Source organism: Canis lupus, chromosome 5, assembly GCF_048164855.1.
Source record: "Canis lupus baileyi chromosome 5, mCanLup2.hap1, whole genome shotgun sequence".
Classification (NCBI taxonomy): Eukaryota; Metazoa; Chordata; class Mammalia; order Carnivora; family Canidae; genus Canis; species Canis lupus.
The window spans coordinates 32,797,675-32,816,035 of record NC_132842.1 but is presented as its reverse complement, the minus strand read 5'-3'; the positions used below and the strand labels follow the sequence as shown (position 1 = coordinate 32,816,035).

The following is an 18,361-nucleotide window of genomic DNA, read 5'->3' as shown; positions in this document are numbered from 1 at the left end:
TGGGTAATAACTCAGGCCACAGCGCCACTCATGAGGTCTCCCTGGAATGGCCGTGCCGCCGAAGGACGAGCAGCAGGAGGCCTGGGGGAGGAGAACGTGGAAATGGCTGGAGGGGTCTTCACACAGAACCCACATCCTCGGGCTCCCTCTCGGAGAAGGCTGAGCACACGGGGGGCTCGGGGCGGCTGGCCCACTTGCTAGAGTCCCCCTGCCGTGCTGTCCTGGCACCTGGGTCCCCCGTGTTCCCACACGGATGCAGACAATAGCTTCCTAGAGTAACAGCAGCTAGTTGGCTCCACGGAGGGGGGCACGTGCCTTGGCCTCTCAAGGTCACCCCGTGCCTATGTGGCACACTTGTTGACTTACATATGCTGATGATGCAACAATCATTCTTCTCACCATTTTAAAAGGAACTAAGTTGTTGACATAGATATGTCTAAGTATCACCATGTACTCTGGGCTTATAAATACTTTAAGTCCTTACATTTTAGTAAGAAAATACAGCTTTTGTAGAACGACTTCTCAACAAATATATCACATTTTACTCACACTTTAATAACACTATGGGTTTTCAAAATTGACATATGCTGAAAAGTGACTGCTGATGCACCAAAGCAAAATAAATACCTATACAGAAAAATTCAGTAACAAAATACATGAAGACGTGCTGACTGCACCAACACGTGTGTCCCCTTACTTGGTGAGGACGCTGCAGAAGAGCGGCACGTAGGGCCGGAGCTCGTTGGGGAGGGTGTGCAGGCTGGCGAATGCTCTGAAGTACACCACGCCGTTGGTGGGCTGGGCACAGTACTGCACGGGGGTCTCGCCAGCTGCAGAGGCAAAAGGCAGACTTTTGAATCGCATGATCATTGTTGAGTATTTTTAAAATGCTGGTGCTTTTCAAGGGTATTTAAAATTTCCATCAGCAAAGACTACTGCCCATTCCTGGTGACCACTAAACAACCCATGCCTCTGAGAGGGCTGGGCAAGGAGCGCTCTTCAGGCTCTGGAGCTGCCCTGGTGCTTGGGCAGGCCGGACACTGCCTGTGCCCACCTGCAGCCCTCCATGCTGTCACGGTGGGCTGACAGCTCCCACTCTTTCACCCCTCCCAAATGCCACCCCCAAACCCGGGGTCTGAGGACCCACCGTGGCCCCCATGACCTCTGGAGTCCCAAGGCCCTCGGGGGCAGGTGTTGCGGGCTCAATTTCTTACAGCAGCGGTGGGTGCAGGGCATTTATGGACAACCCGTGGTCTACCTTCACTAATTCTTTTAATGAACACTTAATGAACCTCACTGATAAACCATAGCTAGGGGAAACTCAAACTCGTTAGTAACCCCACTTTGCAGAAACAGTCCCAGTGGCCGTCCTGAGCGTCCTGTTTCTGTTCACCCAGAAACAAAGATCTCATTCGTGCATGCACATTCATGCATCAGCGTGGTGAACGGAGGAGCCCTGTGAACCAGTGGGATGGCCCTGGTGGGAGTGCAGCAGGGCATCAGGACTCCTCGGGCACAGCATGCCCAAGACGGCCACCGGCACCCAACAGTGTGCTGCTGCTGCAGCATGTCTCACACGCCTCCCCACGAGCAGCGATGCAGGGTGGGCCGGAAGGGGCTGGCAGGAGACCACGCCGCGGCCCTGCTGTGTGCTCGGGCTCCCTGCGTGGCTTGCCGCCTCTCCTGACGGGGTGAGGCTGGACCAGGGGCACAGAGGGTGCCGGCGGCCCTCGGGCTGTGCTCAGTACAGCCACCGGCTGATCAGGAGCCTCGTGGGACTGTGGAAGCAGCGCCCTGTGAGCCCACTGCGAGGAATGTCCCTGAGTAGGGAAGTCTACTGTCACCGCGCGGGAAATCCCACCTACACGAACCGTGAAGAGTAAGCCTATCAAGAGGGCGGTTGGACGTTTCATGGGAATCATTCACATGTGGCACCTCCTGCAGACACCATGCCCAGGGACTGACCTGCCAGGGCCACCTCCAACTCCGTGAATGACATGGTGGGCTCGATGTCCGACACCTTCAGTGCTGGCAGACATGAGGCATCCTGAAGTCTACTCTGCTGATCCTGTAGTTCTAAGCCTAGAGCAAAGCGAGGTGATGAACGCTCAGGACGGCCACTGGGAGGTCTGACGCTGTCCGTCTGTCTGTCTGTCTGTCCCTGCTGCTGCCTTTCATCCTGACAGTCAGCCTGGCCGCACCACCAGCCCTGTGGTTTTACAGTTCCCATGTTTCCCAGCAAGCCCATTCCAAGGCCCAGTAACCTGCTCAGGAGACCGTGCTTTCTGAACTCTCCTCCTCTCAGTCACTTAAGGGAACCACTTCACGGGGAGGAGGGTGGTGGTGGGCCAGAGTTTTCAACCCATTTCTCACTGGCGTGAAGCTCCAACTTTTGAACTTGTCTATTCTTATTTCATCTGCACTAATTTCAGCACCATGCTTGTAATCACATAAATTTCACAAATTACGAATTCAAGCATACCTCCTTCTGGGCCTGAGCCCTCACGGATCTGGGGAGAGGGGGAGACCCCTCCTTCCTGGAGATACAACGGCCCAGCCCATCAGGGAGAGAACCAAGGCTCAGCACATGCGCTGACAACAGCGCTGGATGGTACATTAGCAAAGACTCCAGTGAAGTTCTGTCAAACAAAGGTTCATTTCCCACGACAGTGTGAAGAGCTGGGCTGAGCTGCCTCCATGTCTGGCCCCCTGCGGTCCCCAGCACCTATCACCTCCAGGGGCCTTCAGGGTGGCCGGACACAGGGACCTGGCCTCTTGGGGCTGGCACACAGCACTCGCTGCAGGAGGCACTAAGGCGCAGGCTTCCTGCAAATTCCCACAGAATTCCCAGGCCCGCCCTCACCAGTCTGTTCCGTCGACCAACTAGGCTGACCCTGCCCCTCCTGCCCCTTGCACCCCTGGGCCTGTGTGCTGGACCTGAAAGCCTGCTTCCTGCCTCTCCCCTCACCTAGTCTGGGGAGTAGCTGGAGGGCCCACCCCTCATCCTGTCGGCAGCCACACCCTGACACCTGCTGCTCCTTTCCCAAAGCACCTGTAGGCACACAGCGATCTCTACCAGCAGCTTCTCCTCGGCCAGCAACACGCTCCCCATGGCAGAGGCTACAGCCCTTCACAACAGCATGTGACCCATTATACAGAGATGGCCCAAACTGGAGGATGGTTTAAAGTTAATTAACTTCCCATGCTCACTATGTTCATTGGTGGTCAGCTACAGATTAAACTTTGATTCACAGATTGCTCACACTAAAGTCCTCATTTAAGACTTACTGACCTGCAATACCCCCTTACATGCACTAGCACTATCTCCTACTTAATGGAACTCTGTGGTAATCTGTAAAGTAACATGCTTTTGTAAAATGAGCCTCCATCCACTCACATGTTGGGTGTGGACAAGAGCATACCTCTGTGGCCATGCCAACAACCTGACAACTCAGAGAATGTACGTTCTGTTGCTTAGACCTGGAATTATGTTCTGTGCTACAAAGGGCTTTCATCAAAAATGGAAAATGGGTGGGACTTCATCAAACTAAAGTTTCTGCACAGCAAAGGGAACCATCAACAAAATGAAAGGCGATCTATGGAATGGGAGAAAATACGGCCAGCCTCATCTGTAAAGGGCTAATACCCAAAGATGTAACAGAACTTACACAGTTCAACACCAAAATGTTACAAATGGGCAGAGGACTTGAACAGTCACTTTCCTAGAGAAGACATACAGATGGCCAACAAGAATATGAAGTGCTCCATAACAATCAACATAGGGAAATGCAAATCAAAACCATGATGAGGTCTCACCTCACACCCATCAGAATGGTTAAAGTCATAAAGACAAGAAATAAGTGTTGGCAAGGATGCAGAGAAAGGGGGGTAGCCCTTGGGCACTGTTGGTGGGAATGCAAACTGCAGCCACTGTGGAGAACAGTATGGAAGCTGTTCAATCAAACACAGAACCACTACATTATCCAGCAATTCTGCTTCTGGGCATTTACCCAAAGAAAACAAAAACTCTAACTTGAAAAGGTATCTGTACCCCCATGTTCATTCCAGTGTTGTTCACAAAAGCCAAAACATGAGTACATGTGGATGTACCGATGGATACAGATGTGGTATATACACAATAGATTATTATCCAGCTATAGAAAAGCAATGAAATCTTGTCATTTATGGCAATACAGAGGTCATTACACTAAGTAAAAGAAGTCAGAGAAAAACAAATACTCTATGAGCCCACTCATAAATGGCACCCGAAAAAACAAACACCAAGCTCACAGACATGGACAACAGATTGGTGGGTGCCAGAGGTTGGGGGCTGGGGTGAGAGGAATGGATGAAGGGGGTCAAAAGGTACAAACTTACAGATATAAGTCATGGGATGCAATGCACAGCATTGGTGACTCTGGGTAATAGTGCCGTGTTGCATATCTGAAAGTTGCTAAGAGTAGATCTCATGAGTTCCCAACACAAGAAAATAAATTCCAACTGTGTGGTGACAGATGTCAACGAGGTGCATTGTGATCACTGAGCAATCTGCACAAATAGCCATTCATGGTGCTACACTCTTGAAACTCATAATGTACCACTTACATCTCTACTTACTTACTTAAATCCACTTAATAGATTGTGCCCGAATAGAAATGCATCATCATGTGTTAAATGTACCAGAACAGTACTACAGTTGATCTTAACCAAAGGCCAAGAAGCAATCAATATCTCAATTTAAAAAAGCAAGTTGGCATTTGTCAACTGGCACACATGCAACAAAAGTGATTGTTATATTACTCACAATTAGCTATTAAATGTATGAATAGCTGTATGTCAAAACAAGAACTCTGAGACAGAGGGAGAGGTTACATGCTGAAATTAACTCTGCCTTGATGAGATTAAATCATGAAATCTAGCATTACTCACTTCCTATCGAAAGCCAACAATACCATCCCTCACATAATCCCAGCCAACTACCACTCTGGAGAGGTAGGCGGTGTCTGTACGTTCTGTATACCTATTTTGGTAGACTCTGTTAATATAGAATTTACATATGACAAAATCCACAGTTGTAAAGATAATTCAATGAATTCTGACAAATGCATAAAGTAATGTAATCATCACATGAAGACAGAACATTTCTATTCCCCAGAAAGTTCCCTCCTGGCTCCCTGCAGGTGACCCCCTGCCCTCACTAGCTTCTGTTAGGATGGTTTTACCACTTCTACAATTTCATGTAAATGGACTGAGTAGGTATTTTTGTGCCTGCTAACTCCCCAGCACAATGCTCTAGAGATTCCTCAATATTGAGTGTACCAGGATTTTGCTCCTCTTTGTGTGGCTGAGCCGTATTTCCCAGTACAGATATACCATGTTGATGGAAATATAGCTCCCCTGAAGTTTGTGTGGACATACACTTTCATTTCTTTTGGGCAAATACTCTGGAGCAGACCACTGGGCCTAACATTAAGTGTGTGTTTAGACAGTAAGAAATCATGTAGCTGACTCTGTCTTCACCCACACCTGCACCACACAGACACGGGCGGGACCTCATGACAAGGCCTTCATCCCTCACCGAGATTCACTTCTTCTTTTTATTTTTTCTGTTACTTTTTTAAAATAATAAATTTATTTTTTATTGGTGTTCAATTTGCCAACATACAGAATAACACCCAGTGCTCATCCCGTCAAGTGCCCCCCTCAGAGCCCGTCACCCATTCACGCCCACCCCCCCGCCTTCCTCCCCTTCCACCACCCCTAGTTCCCCTTCCACCACCCCTAGTGAGATTCACTTCTTCCGAGCTCAAAATCATACAGTCTGCAGTGCTCACTTGGTGATTAACTATAACTACAGACTGCAACATAACAGATTTTAGTGGTATATTACAGCCCCTGGTAAGTACCAAGTACTTATAAAATCTGTAAAATGTAAGGCCTCCTTCCTACAACTTCTGTCTTTCCTGCTGAACTAGAGGATGAATCTCCTGAGAATAAAGGCAAACCCTGGCACTGAAGCCATCACACCCAGCACTGACCTTTGTCAGTGCCCAATAAATGTCTGTTAGTGGAAATGATACTTGCATCCAACTGTACATTCCCTTTACAAAGTTCACTGGGTTTGGCTGAAGGCTAGGAGTTAGGATGAAAACATCTACCTTTCTCATAGATCTGCTGCTTGTCCTTCGGGGAAAGAGAGTTGACCTTCTGCTTTAGTTTTTCTGTCTCCATCTGTGCTTGTTTCTCCGGATACTTGTCATCGGGTGTCATTGACAAAGTCAGCTTGTGCGGATTATTCTGCAACAGACACAGCAACAAAGGCCAAACTGAAACAAGATCTCACTGGAGGGATCCCTGGGTGGCGCAGTGGTTTAGCGCCTGCCTTTGGCCCAGGGCGCGATCCTGGAGACCCAGGATCGAATCCCACATCAGGCTCCCGGTGCATGGAGCCTGCTTCTCCCTCTGCCTGTGTCTCTGCCTCTCTCTCTCTCTCTGTGACTATCATAAATAAATAAAAATTAAAAAAAAAAAAAAAAAAAAAAAAGATCTCACTGGAGCCCAACATGCTGACCAGTTTCCAGCGCCACATGCTGGGGCAGGATGTGCCCACCTGTTTTGAATAGTGAGGACAACAGAGCATCCATCCCTCAAAGGCCGTCCTGCAGAAATCTCAGGAGGTATGGGACACTCCAGCCACCACGCTCATCACAAAGTAACATGTCAGTCACACATGCTGGGGTTCTCACTATTGGGATGCTTACTCTTATGGTACTATGTCTAAACCCCAAAAGTATCAACATTCAACATTTTCTTTATAAATCTTTCACTCTAAATTGAAAATAACAGAATAAAATAATGTAATTTTTATTGAATCTTCTTTAGTTTTAACCTCTCAAAAAGTTAGAACTAAATTCTTTATTCAGCATTTTGTAAATCAAGAGAATGAACTAGACATCCATTTAATGTAAAAGTATTAGGTGATTTAATGTGCTTCTTTCTTCAACACATACACAGAGCTCATCTATTTGCAATATTACAGGGAGGAAAGAGAACCAGACTACAGCATAAACTTAATGCCAAGTAACTTTGAGGAACAGACAGATGGCAGGTCAAGTGCCAAACCTAAGCCAAAATGGCACACAGCACAACAGAGCTGCCATTCATACAGAACCAGTCTAATCTCTGTGGTAAAGCCTTGGAGGTGCTACTACATTCATGACAATCTACCAGGGCATACACACCAAGTACAAATGCCCCGAAGCAAATGCAAATAAATGAGCAAATCCTAAAGGAATTCATCAAGAAAACAGCCCAAATATCCACGCATTTAGGTGATTGTTCTTGTATTCTCAAACAAAGTCAAGGTACCGATGGCTTCTTAGGTGAATTCTACCAAACATTTAAAGAGTTAATACCTAAGTTCCTCAAACTATTCTAATAAAACAGAAAGGAAGGAAAGCTTCCAAATATATTCTATGAGGTCGGCATTACCCTGGTACCAAAGCTGAAGACACTACAAAAAAAGAAAATGACAGGCTGGTATTTCTGATAAAACAAGATGCAAAAATTCTCAACACATTATCAGCAAACCACATTCAGCAATAACATTAAAGCGATCATTTGCTGGGGCTCTGGGTGGCTCAGTGGCTGGGCATCTGCCTTCGGCTTTGGTTGTGATCCTGGGGTCCTGGGATAGAGTCTTGCAATGGGCTCCCTGCAAGAAGCCTGCTTCTTCCTCTACCTATGTCTCTGCCTCTCTCTGTCTCTCACGAATAAATTAAATCTTTAAAAAAATAAAAATAAAAACGATCATTTGCCAATAGGTACAGAAAAGCATTTGATAAAGTTTAACATCGTTTGTCATAAAAACTCTCAACAAAATGGGATTAAAGGGAATATACCTGAACAGAATAAGGGCCACATCTGGCAAACCAATAGCTGACATCATACTGAATGGAGAAACTCTGAGCGCTTTTGCTCTAAAATCAAGAATGAGACAAGGAGTCCATTCTCACCACTTTTATTCAACACAGTTCTGGAAATTGTAGCTGTAGCCATCAGACAAGAAATAAAAAGACATCTAAATTGGTAAGGAAGAAGTAAAACTTCTCCAGGTAGAGAAGAGGCCATGTAAGAGAAGGTCAGAAGGGCAAAGATGCAGTTTGGGAGAGAAACAAACCATGGTTTGTCCACAGCAGGGAGGAGGCAGGTGATGCAGAGAATGGTGAAAGACTCTCACACTGGGGAGCTCACCAATAGGGAGAATGAATCCCTGTAACATATGCTTTTGGAAATGAGAGAGGCCGAATGTCATGAGTTCTTACACCCAATGGGACACAGAATCTGGAATCTAAAACATTGGCATCAGAGGGTGTTAGGAAGCAGTATTCCACCCTTAAAGAGACAGCACACCAAACAGCCTTGCAGATCTAGCATGGAACCAGCAGTTTCAGAACCGTCAGGGGCAGAGTGATTTGCTCATCTTAAGAGTGTGGCCGAGAGATAGGGATCAAGGGGAGACCCCTGCAGGAACAAGGGAGCTGATAGGCATCACTTTCCTCTCCTACCCCCAGCATTAAACAATGGTCATCTGTGGGATCCAGAACTACACTGACACTCCTCACTTAACTGGCACCAAGCCACACTTCCTCTATGCTTCAGCGGATCTGTCACTACCAGTAGCACTCAGTCGTGGCACTGTGGGCCTCTCCCCGTGAAGACTGCTACAAACCCTGCCAATACCACATCTCTGACCCATGCGTTTTGAGGGAAACTCAGTTCTGGCGGCAGTGGGGGCAAGATCACTTCACAGGCAGACCACTGGACACTTTGTTAAAATGTGCCCCACTCCTGCTGGGAAACAAATACTGTCCACAACAAACAAAGAGAGCCTGGAGAGAAAACTGAAGGAAAAAGAAGCCAGGACACAACAGCAAGGCATACGCAGCACCCATAGGAGACACTCCCTGAAGTTCCAGGCACAGGGAACAGGGCACAGTGCACTGCAGGGCACTTCAAGATCTCTTCTTCCTAAGGTCACTACCGTTAAGAGCAAGAGAGATAGCTGACTTCCCTAACACATGGACACAGACACAGAGTTGACAAAATGAGGAGATGGAGGAATAAGTCCCAAATGAAAGGAAAAGACCAAACCACAGTGAGAGACTAAGTAATAAGGTTTAAGTAGTATGCCTGGTTGAGAATTTAAAGTAACGATCACAAAAATACTCACTGGACTTGAAAAAGAGTAGAGGACCTCAGTGAGACCCTTAACAGAGAGATGAAAAGAATCAGAGATGAAGAACACAATAAATTAAAAAAAAATACAACTGATGGAATGAATAGGCTAGAAGTAGTACAGAAACAAATTAGTGACCTGGAAGACAAAATAATGAAAAGGAATCAAGATGAACACACGAGAGGAAAAAGAAAAACTATGCAAATTTGAGAACAGTCTTCAAGAACTCAGTGCCTCCCATCAAGCAGAATAACATTCGTGTTACAAAATGAGAGACAGAAAAGGAAACAGAATATTTATTTGAAAAACTCATAGCTGAAAACTCCCTTAACCTGGGGAAAGAAACAGATGACAGATCCAGGAGCCACAGAGGTGGCCCCAAATATTCAACCTAAGGAGGTCCACACCAAGACAAACAGTAATTAAAATGGTAGTACTGATAAGAAAAAAAAAAGCAGGAAGAGAAAAGAAGACATTACATAGGGAACAAACACTAAGGCTACGAGTGAATTTTTTAGCAGGACCAAGCCTGAGGGGAGTAGCATGACATATTCAAAGTGCTGAAAGGGGAAAATGTGCAGCCAGGAATACACTATCCAGCATAGCTATCATTAAGAATAGAAGACAATACGAGTTTCTCAGGCAAACAAAACTGTAAGAGTTCATTCATGACCACTAAACTCATCCTATAAGAAATATCAAAGAGGACCCAACATGTTAGGCTCCATGCTCAGTGTGGAGTGTGCTTGGGATCTTCTCTCTCCCTTTCCCTCTGCCCCTCCCTCCTGCTCACTCTCTTGTGCGCATGGCTCTCTCTTTAAAATAAATAAATAAAAAATTTTGGGATATTACATGAACTCAGTCGATAAAGCAGTGGCAGGGTTTGAGAGGACTGACTCCAATTCTGAAAGAAGTTGTACCATGGGTAGAATGCTGCTTTCAAACAGCACCTGCTACAGAGAAATTTTTTTATGAAAGGAAGGGTCTGTCATTGTGACAAACTTCATCAGTGTCTTATTTTATGGAATGCCAGTCACCCCCACCTTCAGCAGCCATCACCATTCCCCACCAGCAAAGATTACGACTTACTGAAAGTTCAGATAACTGGCATTTTTTAGCAGTATTTTTTACCTAAGATGTGAATGTAGTTATTTTTAAACATAATGCTATTGCACGCTTAGCAGACTGCAGGGTAGTGTAAACCTAACTTTTACGTACACTGGTAAACCAAAACATTCACTCAACTCTATTTGCTTTACTGCGATGGTGTGAACCACACATGCGCTCTCTCCAAGGAATGCCTGTACAAAGAAAACTGGAAAATCCACAAGTATATGGAATTTACACAAGACATCCCTAAACAACCAGTAGATTAAAGAGTCAGTAAGGGACCTTGGAAAATACCTTGAGACAAATGAAACCATAAGCAGAACACAGAGAACTACAGGACCCCACAGAATCAGTGGTAAGAGGGACACGTACCCAATTCACACATACGTTAAAAACAAAGACCAATGAGTTTTTAAACTATCTCCGTATCCTCAGTAAATAGAAAAGTGAAATCCAGCCAGACCTACGGTAGCAGAACACAGGAAACAATGAAACTCCTATCACAGAGAAGATTTTTTTTCAGACATTTGACAAAAGTGCCAACCCTTCAGATACACTAAGAAAACAAGCCCGGCAGCACCAGCAGTACAGCAATCTATGGGCATGAACCAGACGCCTAGATGAACAGACCCCGAAACCCACATCACCTTCCAAGACTGAAGTGTGAAGAGAGAAAACTCTGAATAGATCAGTAACTCACGAAGGCACTGAAACAGTAATGAAAACACACACACACACACACACACACACACACAACCACTCCTGATGAAGAAATCCCAGAATTGTATTTCTTCATAGGTCAAGTCCACCAAACTTTTAATGACAATTGAACAACTCTTATCAAAACCTTCCCCAAAACTGAGGAGTAATACAATCTTTCTTTCAACAAAGCAGAACAGAAATGCCTACAGATGTTTTTGTTTATACACATGTATACATACACTCACATACAAAAAACACTCGTGTTCATATAAAAAGCCAACTTGTGTCAGAATCAAAACTAAACTTGTTAATAGGAGCATTAATTAATAATTAAGAAATTATGTCATGTATTCACATAAATTCTCCAATTTCCTTACCTTAAAATACTGTTTTACTTTTTCTTGCAAAAACTGTGGATTTTCCTTGAGGCACTGCCTGAATCGAGCCACCTGACTCCCCAGCTTCAGGAGCTGCACAGGGTCCCCGTCGTGATTCCAGCAGGAGGCAATGTACTGCAACCAAGAACATCCAATCCACATGCACATTACACGACGAACTCTAGTCAGCTCACTCAATACCAAATGTGACATTTTATTATCATCTCGGTTTCTGTATTCAAAATTTGATTATAACCAAAATTAAGTCATTCCTTGGCTAGGCAATTTTTAAATCTGTCTTTTCTCTAGTAAAGTAAAGCACAGGTATTAAAATTACTTTTAGGAAATATAATTACCAACAGACCTACAGTAATGAATCTCTACCTGTATATACTCCATGTGAATCTGTCCTATATAAAAATAGAAGATAGGGATCCCTGGGTGGCGCAGCGGTTTGGCGCCTGCCTTTGGCCCAGGGCGCGATCCTGGAGATCCAGGATCGAGTCCCATGTCAGGCTTCCGGTGCATGGAGCCTGCTTCTCCCTCTGCCTGTGTCTCTGCCTCTCTCTCTCTCTCTGTGACTATCATAAATAAATAAAAAAAAATAAAAAAAAATAAAATAAAATAAAAATAGAAGATATAAGGGGAGCTTAGGTGTCTCAGTCGAGTGTCCGACCTTGGTTTCTACTTGGGTCATGATCTTGGGGTCTTGAGGTTGAGCCCTGTGGTGGGCTCCACACTCAGTGTGGAACCTGCTTAGGATTCTTTCTCTGGCCCTCCACCCCAAGCATGCTCTTTCTCTCTCTAAAACAAATGATTCTTAAAAAGAAAAATAAGATATCAGAAAGCCAATTAGGCTGGTAAAAAGACATGTTTATAAAACTAAATTAAGTTTATATCAGACCCCAAATAGCACAATTTTCAAGGTTCCAATGAAAGGCGCTGTGAGTTGCTGCTACCTGTGTTTTCAGTGCCATCAAGTACCCACTGGTCACAACAGTAAAAACAAAGAAAACACAAATGTAAGGAGGTAAAAGAGAAATTACGCACAGACGTCAGGGTGAGGCCAAAGCTGACAGACTGATGCTTCATTTGTATTTCAATTTTATGAAGGAGAGCCTCAATTTGGTCCTCTTTGAATCCTTTCCTACAGAAACAGAGAATGGGGATGTTAAAAAGGAACCAATACACCAAAGCAGCAGAGATCATCTTTAAACACCTTGGAGTGAATGAACACGTTTTAGGAGGTAAAGAGAGTAAAACATGGAGGGAGGTGAGCTCCCTCACTGGACAGTGTCAGGAATGTGAGCACCAGCCACACGCACTCGATGACTTCCTCGATCGTCCTGTCAATGATGTCCCGCACAGACTGGGTGTCCTGCTCCGAGATCCCCTGCAAGCCCACACTGAAGTAGGCCTCCCGCGTGTAGCCGTTGTACCTGCAACATACAAGTCAGTCACACAGCAGAATTCCGATGGCTTCGATCATCACAACACGCTTCACTTAAAGATCCAACACTCTAGAGAAGAGAGCTATGGACACTTAAACCTCCCAAGTTTTCCACTAAAAAGCCAATTGAAGCAGGGTCTTCAGATACCTGCTCCTCAGATATAACTGGTCATACGTGCATTCGTGTCCACATTTATATTTCTAAAATTCACCGCAATTTAACCTTCAGAGTTATGCTAAGTTAAATCTGGAAATAACACTGCTGAGCTTTACAAAATCTTAAGATTTGAAAGAATATTTAACAACCTGGCTTTTAAAGAAGGCCGCAGTACACCACTCTGAGATCTTGGACAAGCTATCACCCGCCCCCCCGCCCCCAAATGTCCCCTTCAGGGGACAGAAGACAGCTGTACTGGATCTGTCATCTCATGCACTGTTCGGTGCTGGGGAGCAGGGAACCACTCTGTGACTGTAGGATGTTGTGCATACTCTGTTCCTAACCCCACTCACCTGATGTTAATAACCCTCCCCAGCTGTGACAACCAAACACTTGTCCAGACACTGTCAAATGTCCAAACTGGCCCCAAGTGCAAATACCACTGACCTGATCTGATAATGAAACTTACCCAACATCAGGAGAAAAGTCTGTACCAAGTCCAGATTCAATCAATGCTTTATAGAAAGGGGAGTTGGGTCCACTGATCAAGAGCGAAGACAGGAGGTTTAACGTGAAGGCTTCAAATGTATCAGTGATGCTTCATTTAAAAGAGGGGGCAGGGAGAGAAAAAGGGAAACTGTTGCTCCTCATAAATTTTTTCCAATCACTAAAATCACCACTAAATCAACACTTTTACTTCCAAAGAAGTGGATGTTCTACAAACGCTTGCATTTTAACCTTTACTTTAAATTATATGGATAAAAGACAGTAATTGTTTTTTGGTTTGCAAAGCTCTCATAAACCAGATTACTTTGGGGTCCCAAACCATGAAGTTGACTTAGCTGTATATCGAATGCCATCACATTAGTGTGCCAAGCACTCTGACCCACACTATCTCAATTAAAAGTGCACTGTGCACACCTAGACAAGAACAGAGAGGAGACGGGGGACCGTGTCCAGCAGTGTGGCCACTCAGGGCAGCCAGCCCCGATGCGGGATGGCAGAGGATGGCAGCCTGCCTACGTGCCCCGTGGGTGCCAGATCTCCACAACTACAGTGTCACGTGCCGTGCAGGTTTTTGAAGCCTGTGTTCACTGTGCTCTTCCCACGTGCAAGGGCCCTTGTGGTCCTACCCCGACAAATATTAACAACTGCCATCCAAGCCAGTTTTCTCCACAGAAATAAGCTTTAAAATGCACTAAGAAAATAAGTTTTTTTTTTTTTTTTTGGATAGCTACTATAGTGGCAATTTCCTCAGAACCATCCCAGATGCTAAAATCTTCCCTGCCACCCAACAGCTGCTCGACTCCTAAATCCTAACCATCAACGAACTTATACCTGGAGCATTTGCCTCCAGCCCTGCTAAGGTGCACTTTTCCTACTTCACAGCAGACACTTACTCTGGTAAGAGGAAGCTGACCCCGACGGTTGTTTGTTTAGAGGAATCTGCAGCCAGTGAGTCTGGGCCACATGTTATCTGGAATTCCCTCTGTAAAAGGAGGTGATGCTTTAAGTAGGTGCAGAGTATGAACGACTGCCTTTAAACTAGTAGAAGTTACCCGTGTACATATAAAGTGGCCCAAGAGATGCTTTCCACTAAGTTAACCTTTTCAAACAAATAACCATTCCTTTGAGTTAAGAAGCTCTTACATTCAAGTCAGAGGCCACAATATTTGAAAATCCTATTACTAATACACAGTTTGACTCTCCATCTCAGTGTATTTAGTAGGTAAAAACACTGCTTATTCTCTGGATGGGGCACTTACTGGCTTATCCCACGGCTTCTGAGCTGGCACTGCAGTGTTTGTCTCAATTTTCTCAAATTTACTTAGTGCTTCTTTGTGAATTTGTTTCAGATGCTGTTCTAGTGGAAAATTGCCATAAGTGAAGAACCTAAAATGTTCAGAGAATATATTAAGTCTACCTTAGTTTAAAAGATTAGAAATTAACACAGATGGATTTTTATATAAAATGGAAGGTATGCAGAGTAGGAAAAGCCTAAACTCACCTCATCCCAGATACAAATAGGGCAGTTACGTCAGGGTAAATAACCCAGAAAACCACCTGACACCAGCAGAACAAATGCCACAACGGAATGCAGAGAAGAGACCACACGGGAGAGAGTGGGAAGGGAGGGAGGAGTCACTGTGGGGGGCTAAAGGGACTTGGGGTCGGTCTGCAGGAGGGAAGGACCTGTGGGTGGGAAGAGCACCAGAGGGTCACACTGGTGAGCTGACATAGGAACGTGAATCCCCACGACATCCTGGTTTGAAAGCCAGAGGGGCCAAGTTTTAGGAGTTCTGACAATCAATGGGACTTATGGCTGGAACTTTCAACATGAGCAGGCTATGTTCTGAGAGAACCTGGAGGGTGATGGGAAACTGAGTCCCTGCCCTGAAAGAGCACCACCAAAGCAGCAGTGTGAAAAGGCAGGAGGCATCCAGGAGGGAGAGCTGTTTACCATTCAGGAGGCCAGAGAGTCCAACCCCCATTGGGAAAAAATAATAAACCCAATGATGTCCATATCAAGCCACATAGTAATTAAAATAGCAAAAAGCAGTGATAAAGAGAATTATAAAAGCAACAAAAGAAAGTTATGTAAAAGGAAAACCCCAAAAGGCTACTACTAGTGGGTTTTTCAACAGAAACTTTGCAGGCCTGAAGAAAGTGGCATGATACATTCAAAATGCTGAGAAAAATCTAGCCAAGAACACTGAATCCAGCAAGGCTGTCATTCATAATAGGAGGAGATATAAAGCAGTGTCCTAGGCAAACAAAAGTTAAAGGAGTTCCTGGCCACTAAACTAGCACTACAAGAAATGTTAATGGGGACTCTGAGTGGAAAAAGAACATTAAGAGTTAAGTTTTAAAAAAGCAGGAAACACAAAAATGGTAAAAATAAGCATATCTGTAAAAATCAAGGGACTCACACAACAGAAAAGAATGTAAAGTATGATACCATATATGGTGGTGGGGAGTAGAGATTGGGTACAAACAAGCAACCATCAGCTACATACAGACTGCTATGTGCAAAAGTTACATACAAACCTAATGGTGACCATATATCAAAACCCAGTCATATGAAAAAAATAAACAGAAAAGATTCTAAGCATATCACTAAAAAAAACTAACTTATGGTGAGAGAATGAGGAAAAAGAAAAACCAAAAAAATAACCATAAAACAAGTAACAAAATGGCAGTAAATATATACATATCCATAACTACTTTGAATATAAGTTGACTAAATGCTCCAATCAAAAGACAGAGGGTGACTGATAAAAAAAAAACAAGATCCATTGATACAAGGGACTCATTTCAGACCTAAAGACACCTGCAGATTGAAAGAATGGAAAACATTTCTCATGCAAAGTGAAAAGAAAGCTAAGGTAGCAATATTTACATTAGATGAAATAAACTTTAAAACAAAGACTGCAACAAAAGACAAAGGACACAGGCAGCCCTGGTGGCTCAGCGGTTTAGCTCCACCTTCAGCCCAGGATGTGATCCTGGAGACCCAGGATAGAGTCCCAAGTCAGGCTCCCTGCGTGGGGCCTGTTTCTCCCTCTGCCTGTGTCTCTGCCTCTATCTCTTTCTCTGTGTCTCTCGTGAATAAATAAATAAAATCTTAAAAAAAAAAAAAAAGAAAAAGGACGCTATATAATCATAAAAGGAACAATCCAACAATTACTAACACTAATACTTATGTACCCGGGCAGCCCGGGTGGCTCAGCGGTTTAGTGCCGCCTTCAGCCCAGGGCCTGATCTTGGAGACCTGGGATCGAGTCCCACATGGGGTTCTGTGCATGGAGCCTGCTTCTCCCTCTGCCTGTGTCTCTGCCTCTCTTTCTCTGTCTCTCATGAATAAATAAAATCTTAAAAAAAAAATACTTATGCACCCAACATAGGAGCAGCCAAATACATGAAACAGTTAATAACCATTATAAAGGAACTTACAATAAGACGACAGTAACAGTAAGGGATTTTAACACCCCACTTACATCAATGAACAGATCCTCTAAACAAGAAACCAACAAAGAAACAATGGCATTGAACGACACATTGCACCAGATGGACTTAAGGGATATGTTCAGAACACTCCATCCTAAAACAGAATACACATTCAAGTGCACACAGAACATTCTTCAGAGTAGGTCACATGTTAGACCACAAATTCAAAAAGACCAAAGTCATACCATGCATCTTTTCTGACTACAACACTATGCAATTAGAAATCAACAGTAAGAAAAATGTCTGAAAGACCACAAATACACGGAGGTTAAACAACATTCTACTATACAATGAGTGAGTCAATCAAAAAATCAAAGAGGAAATAAAAAAAAAACACATGGAAACAAATGAAAATGAAAACACAATAGTCCAAAATCTTTGGGATTCAGTAAAAGTGTTTGTTAAGAGAGAAGTTTATAGCAATACAGGCCTAACTCAAGAAGCAAGAAAAATCTCAACCTAAATTTACACCTACAGGACATAGAAAAATAACATGGAAAACCCCAAGCCAGCAGAAGGAAGGAAATAATAAAGATGAAAGCAGAAATATATGATATAGAAACTAAAAAAATACAACAGATGAAACCAGGAGCTGGTTCTTTGAAAAGAGCAACAAAATTGATTAACCTCTAGCCAGGATCATTAAAAAAAAATAAAAAAGAAAAAAAGAAAAAGGAAAGAGGACCTTAATAAACAAAAACACTAATAATAAAAGAGGAGAAACAACCACCAACACCACAGAAATACAAACATTTATAAAAATACGTCATGAAAACTATATGCCAATAAATTGGACAACCTAGAAGAAATAGATAAATTCCCAGAAACATACAAAACTACCAAAACTGAATCAGGAAGAAATAGAAAATTTCAACAGACCTACCACCGGGAAAGAAATTGAATTAGTAATAAACTCCAAATAAATAAGTCCAGGACCAGTTTGGCTTCATAGGCGAATTCTACCAAACATTTAAAAGTGGAGTTAATAGCTATTCTTCTCAAGCTTTTCAAAAAAAAATACAGGAGGAATATAAACTTCCAAATTCATTCCATGAGGCCAATATTACCCTGATTTGAAGGGATATGTGCACATACTCCTGTGTTTATAGCAACGTTATATACAATAGCTGAGATATGGAAGCAGCCCAAGTGTCTGTCGACAGACGACTGGACAAAGATGTGGTATATATAATGGAGCTGTACTCAGCCATAAGAGAATGAAATCTTGCCATCTGCAAGAACGGATGGAGCTAGAGAATAGAATGCTAAGTGAAATTAAGTCAGAGAAAGACAATTACTGTATGATTTCAATCATGTGG

The 18,361-nt window shown here is 43.8% G+C and overlaps 1 protein-coding gene across 2 annotated transcripts in view; it reads right to left on the bottom strand.

The window, feature by feature from the left end:
* Nucleotides 1–18,361, bottom strand: part of PITRM1 (pitrilysin metallopeptidase 1) — a 37,143-nt gene that overhangs the window by 7,295 nt on the left and 11,487 nt on the right. For both annotated transcript variants that reach the window (XM_072825945.1, XM_072825946.1), the window contains exons 8-16: nt 14,801–14,927; nt 14,435–14,523; nt 13,504–13,632; nt 12,753–12,866; nt 12,478–12,574; nt 11,428–11,562; nt 6,159–6,297; nt 1,966–2,082; nt 698–830 (exon numbers count right to left, since the gene is read on the bottom strand). In XM_072825945.1, the coding sequence (XP_072682046.1) occupies nt 698–830; nt 1,966–2,082; nt 6,159–6,297; nt 11,428–11,562; nt 12,478–12,574; nt 12,753–12,866; nt 13,504–13,632; nt 14,435–14,523; nt 14,801–14,927 (1,080 nt within the window). The remainder of the gene's footprint in view (nt 1–697; nt 831–1,965; nt 2,083–6,158; nt 6,298–11,427; nt 11,563–12,477; nt 12,575–12,752; nt 12,867–13,503; nt 13,633–14,434; nt 14,524–14,800; nt 14,928–18,361) is intronic.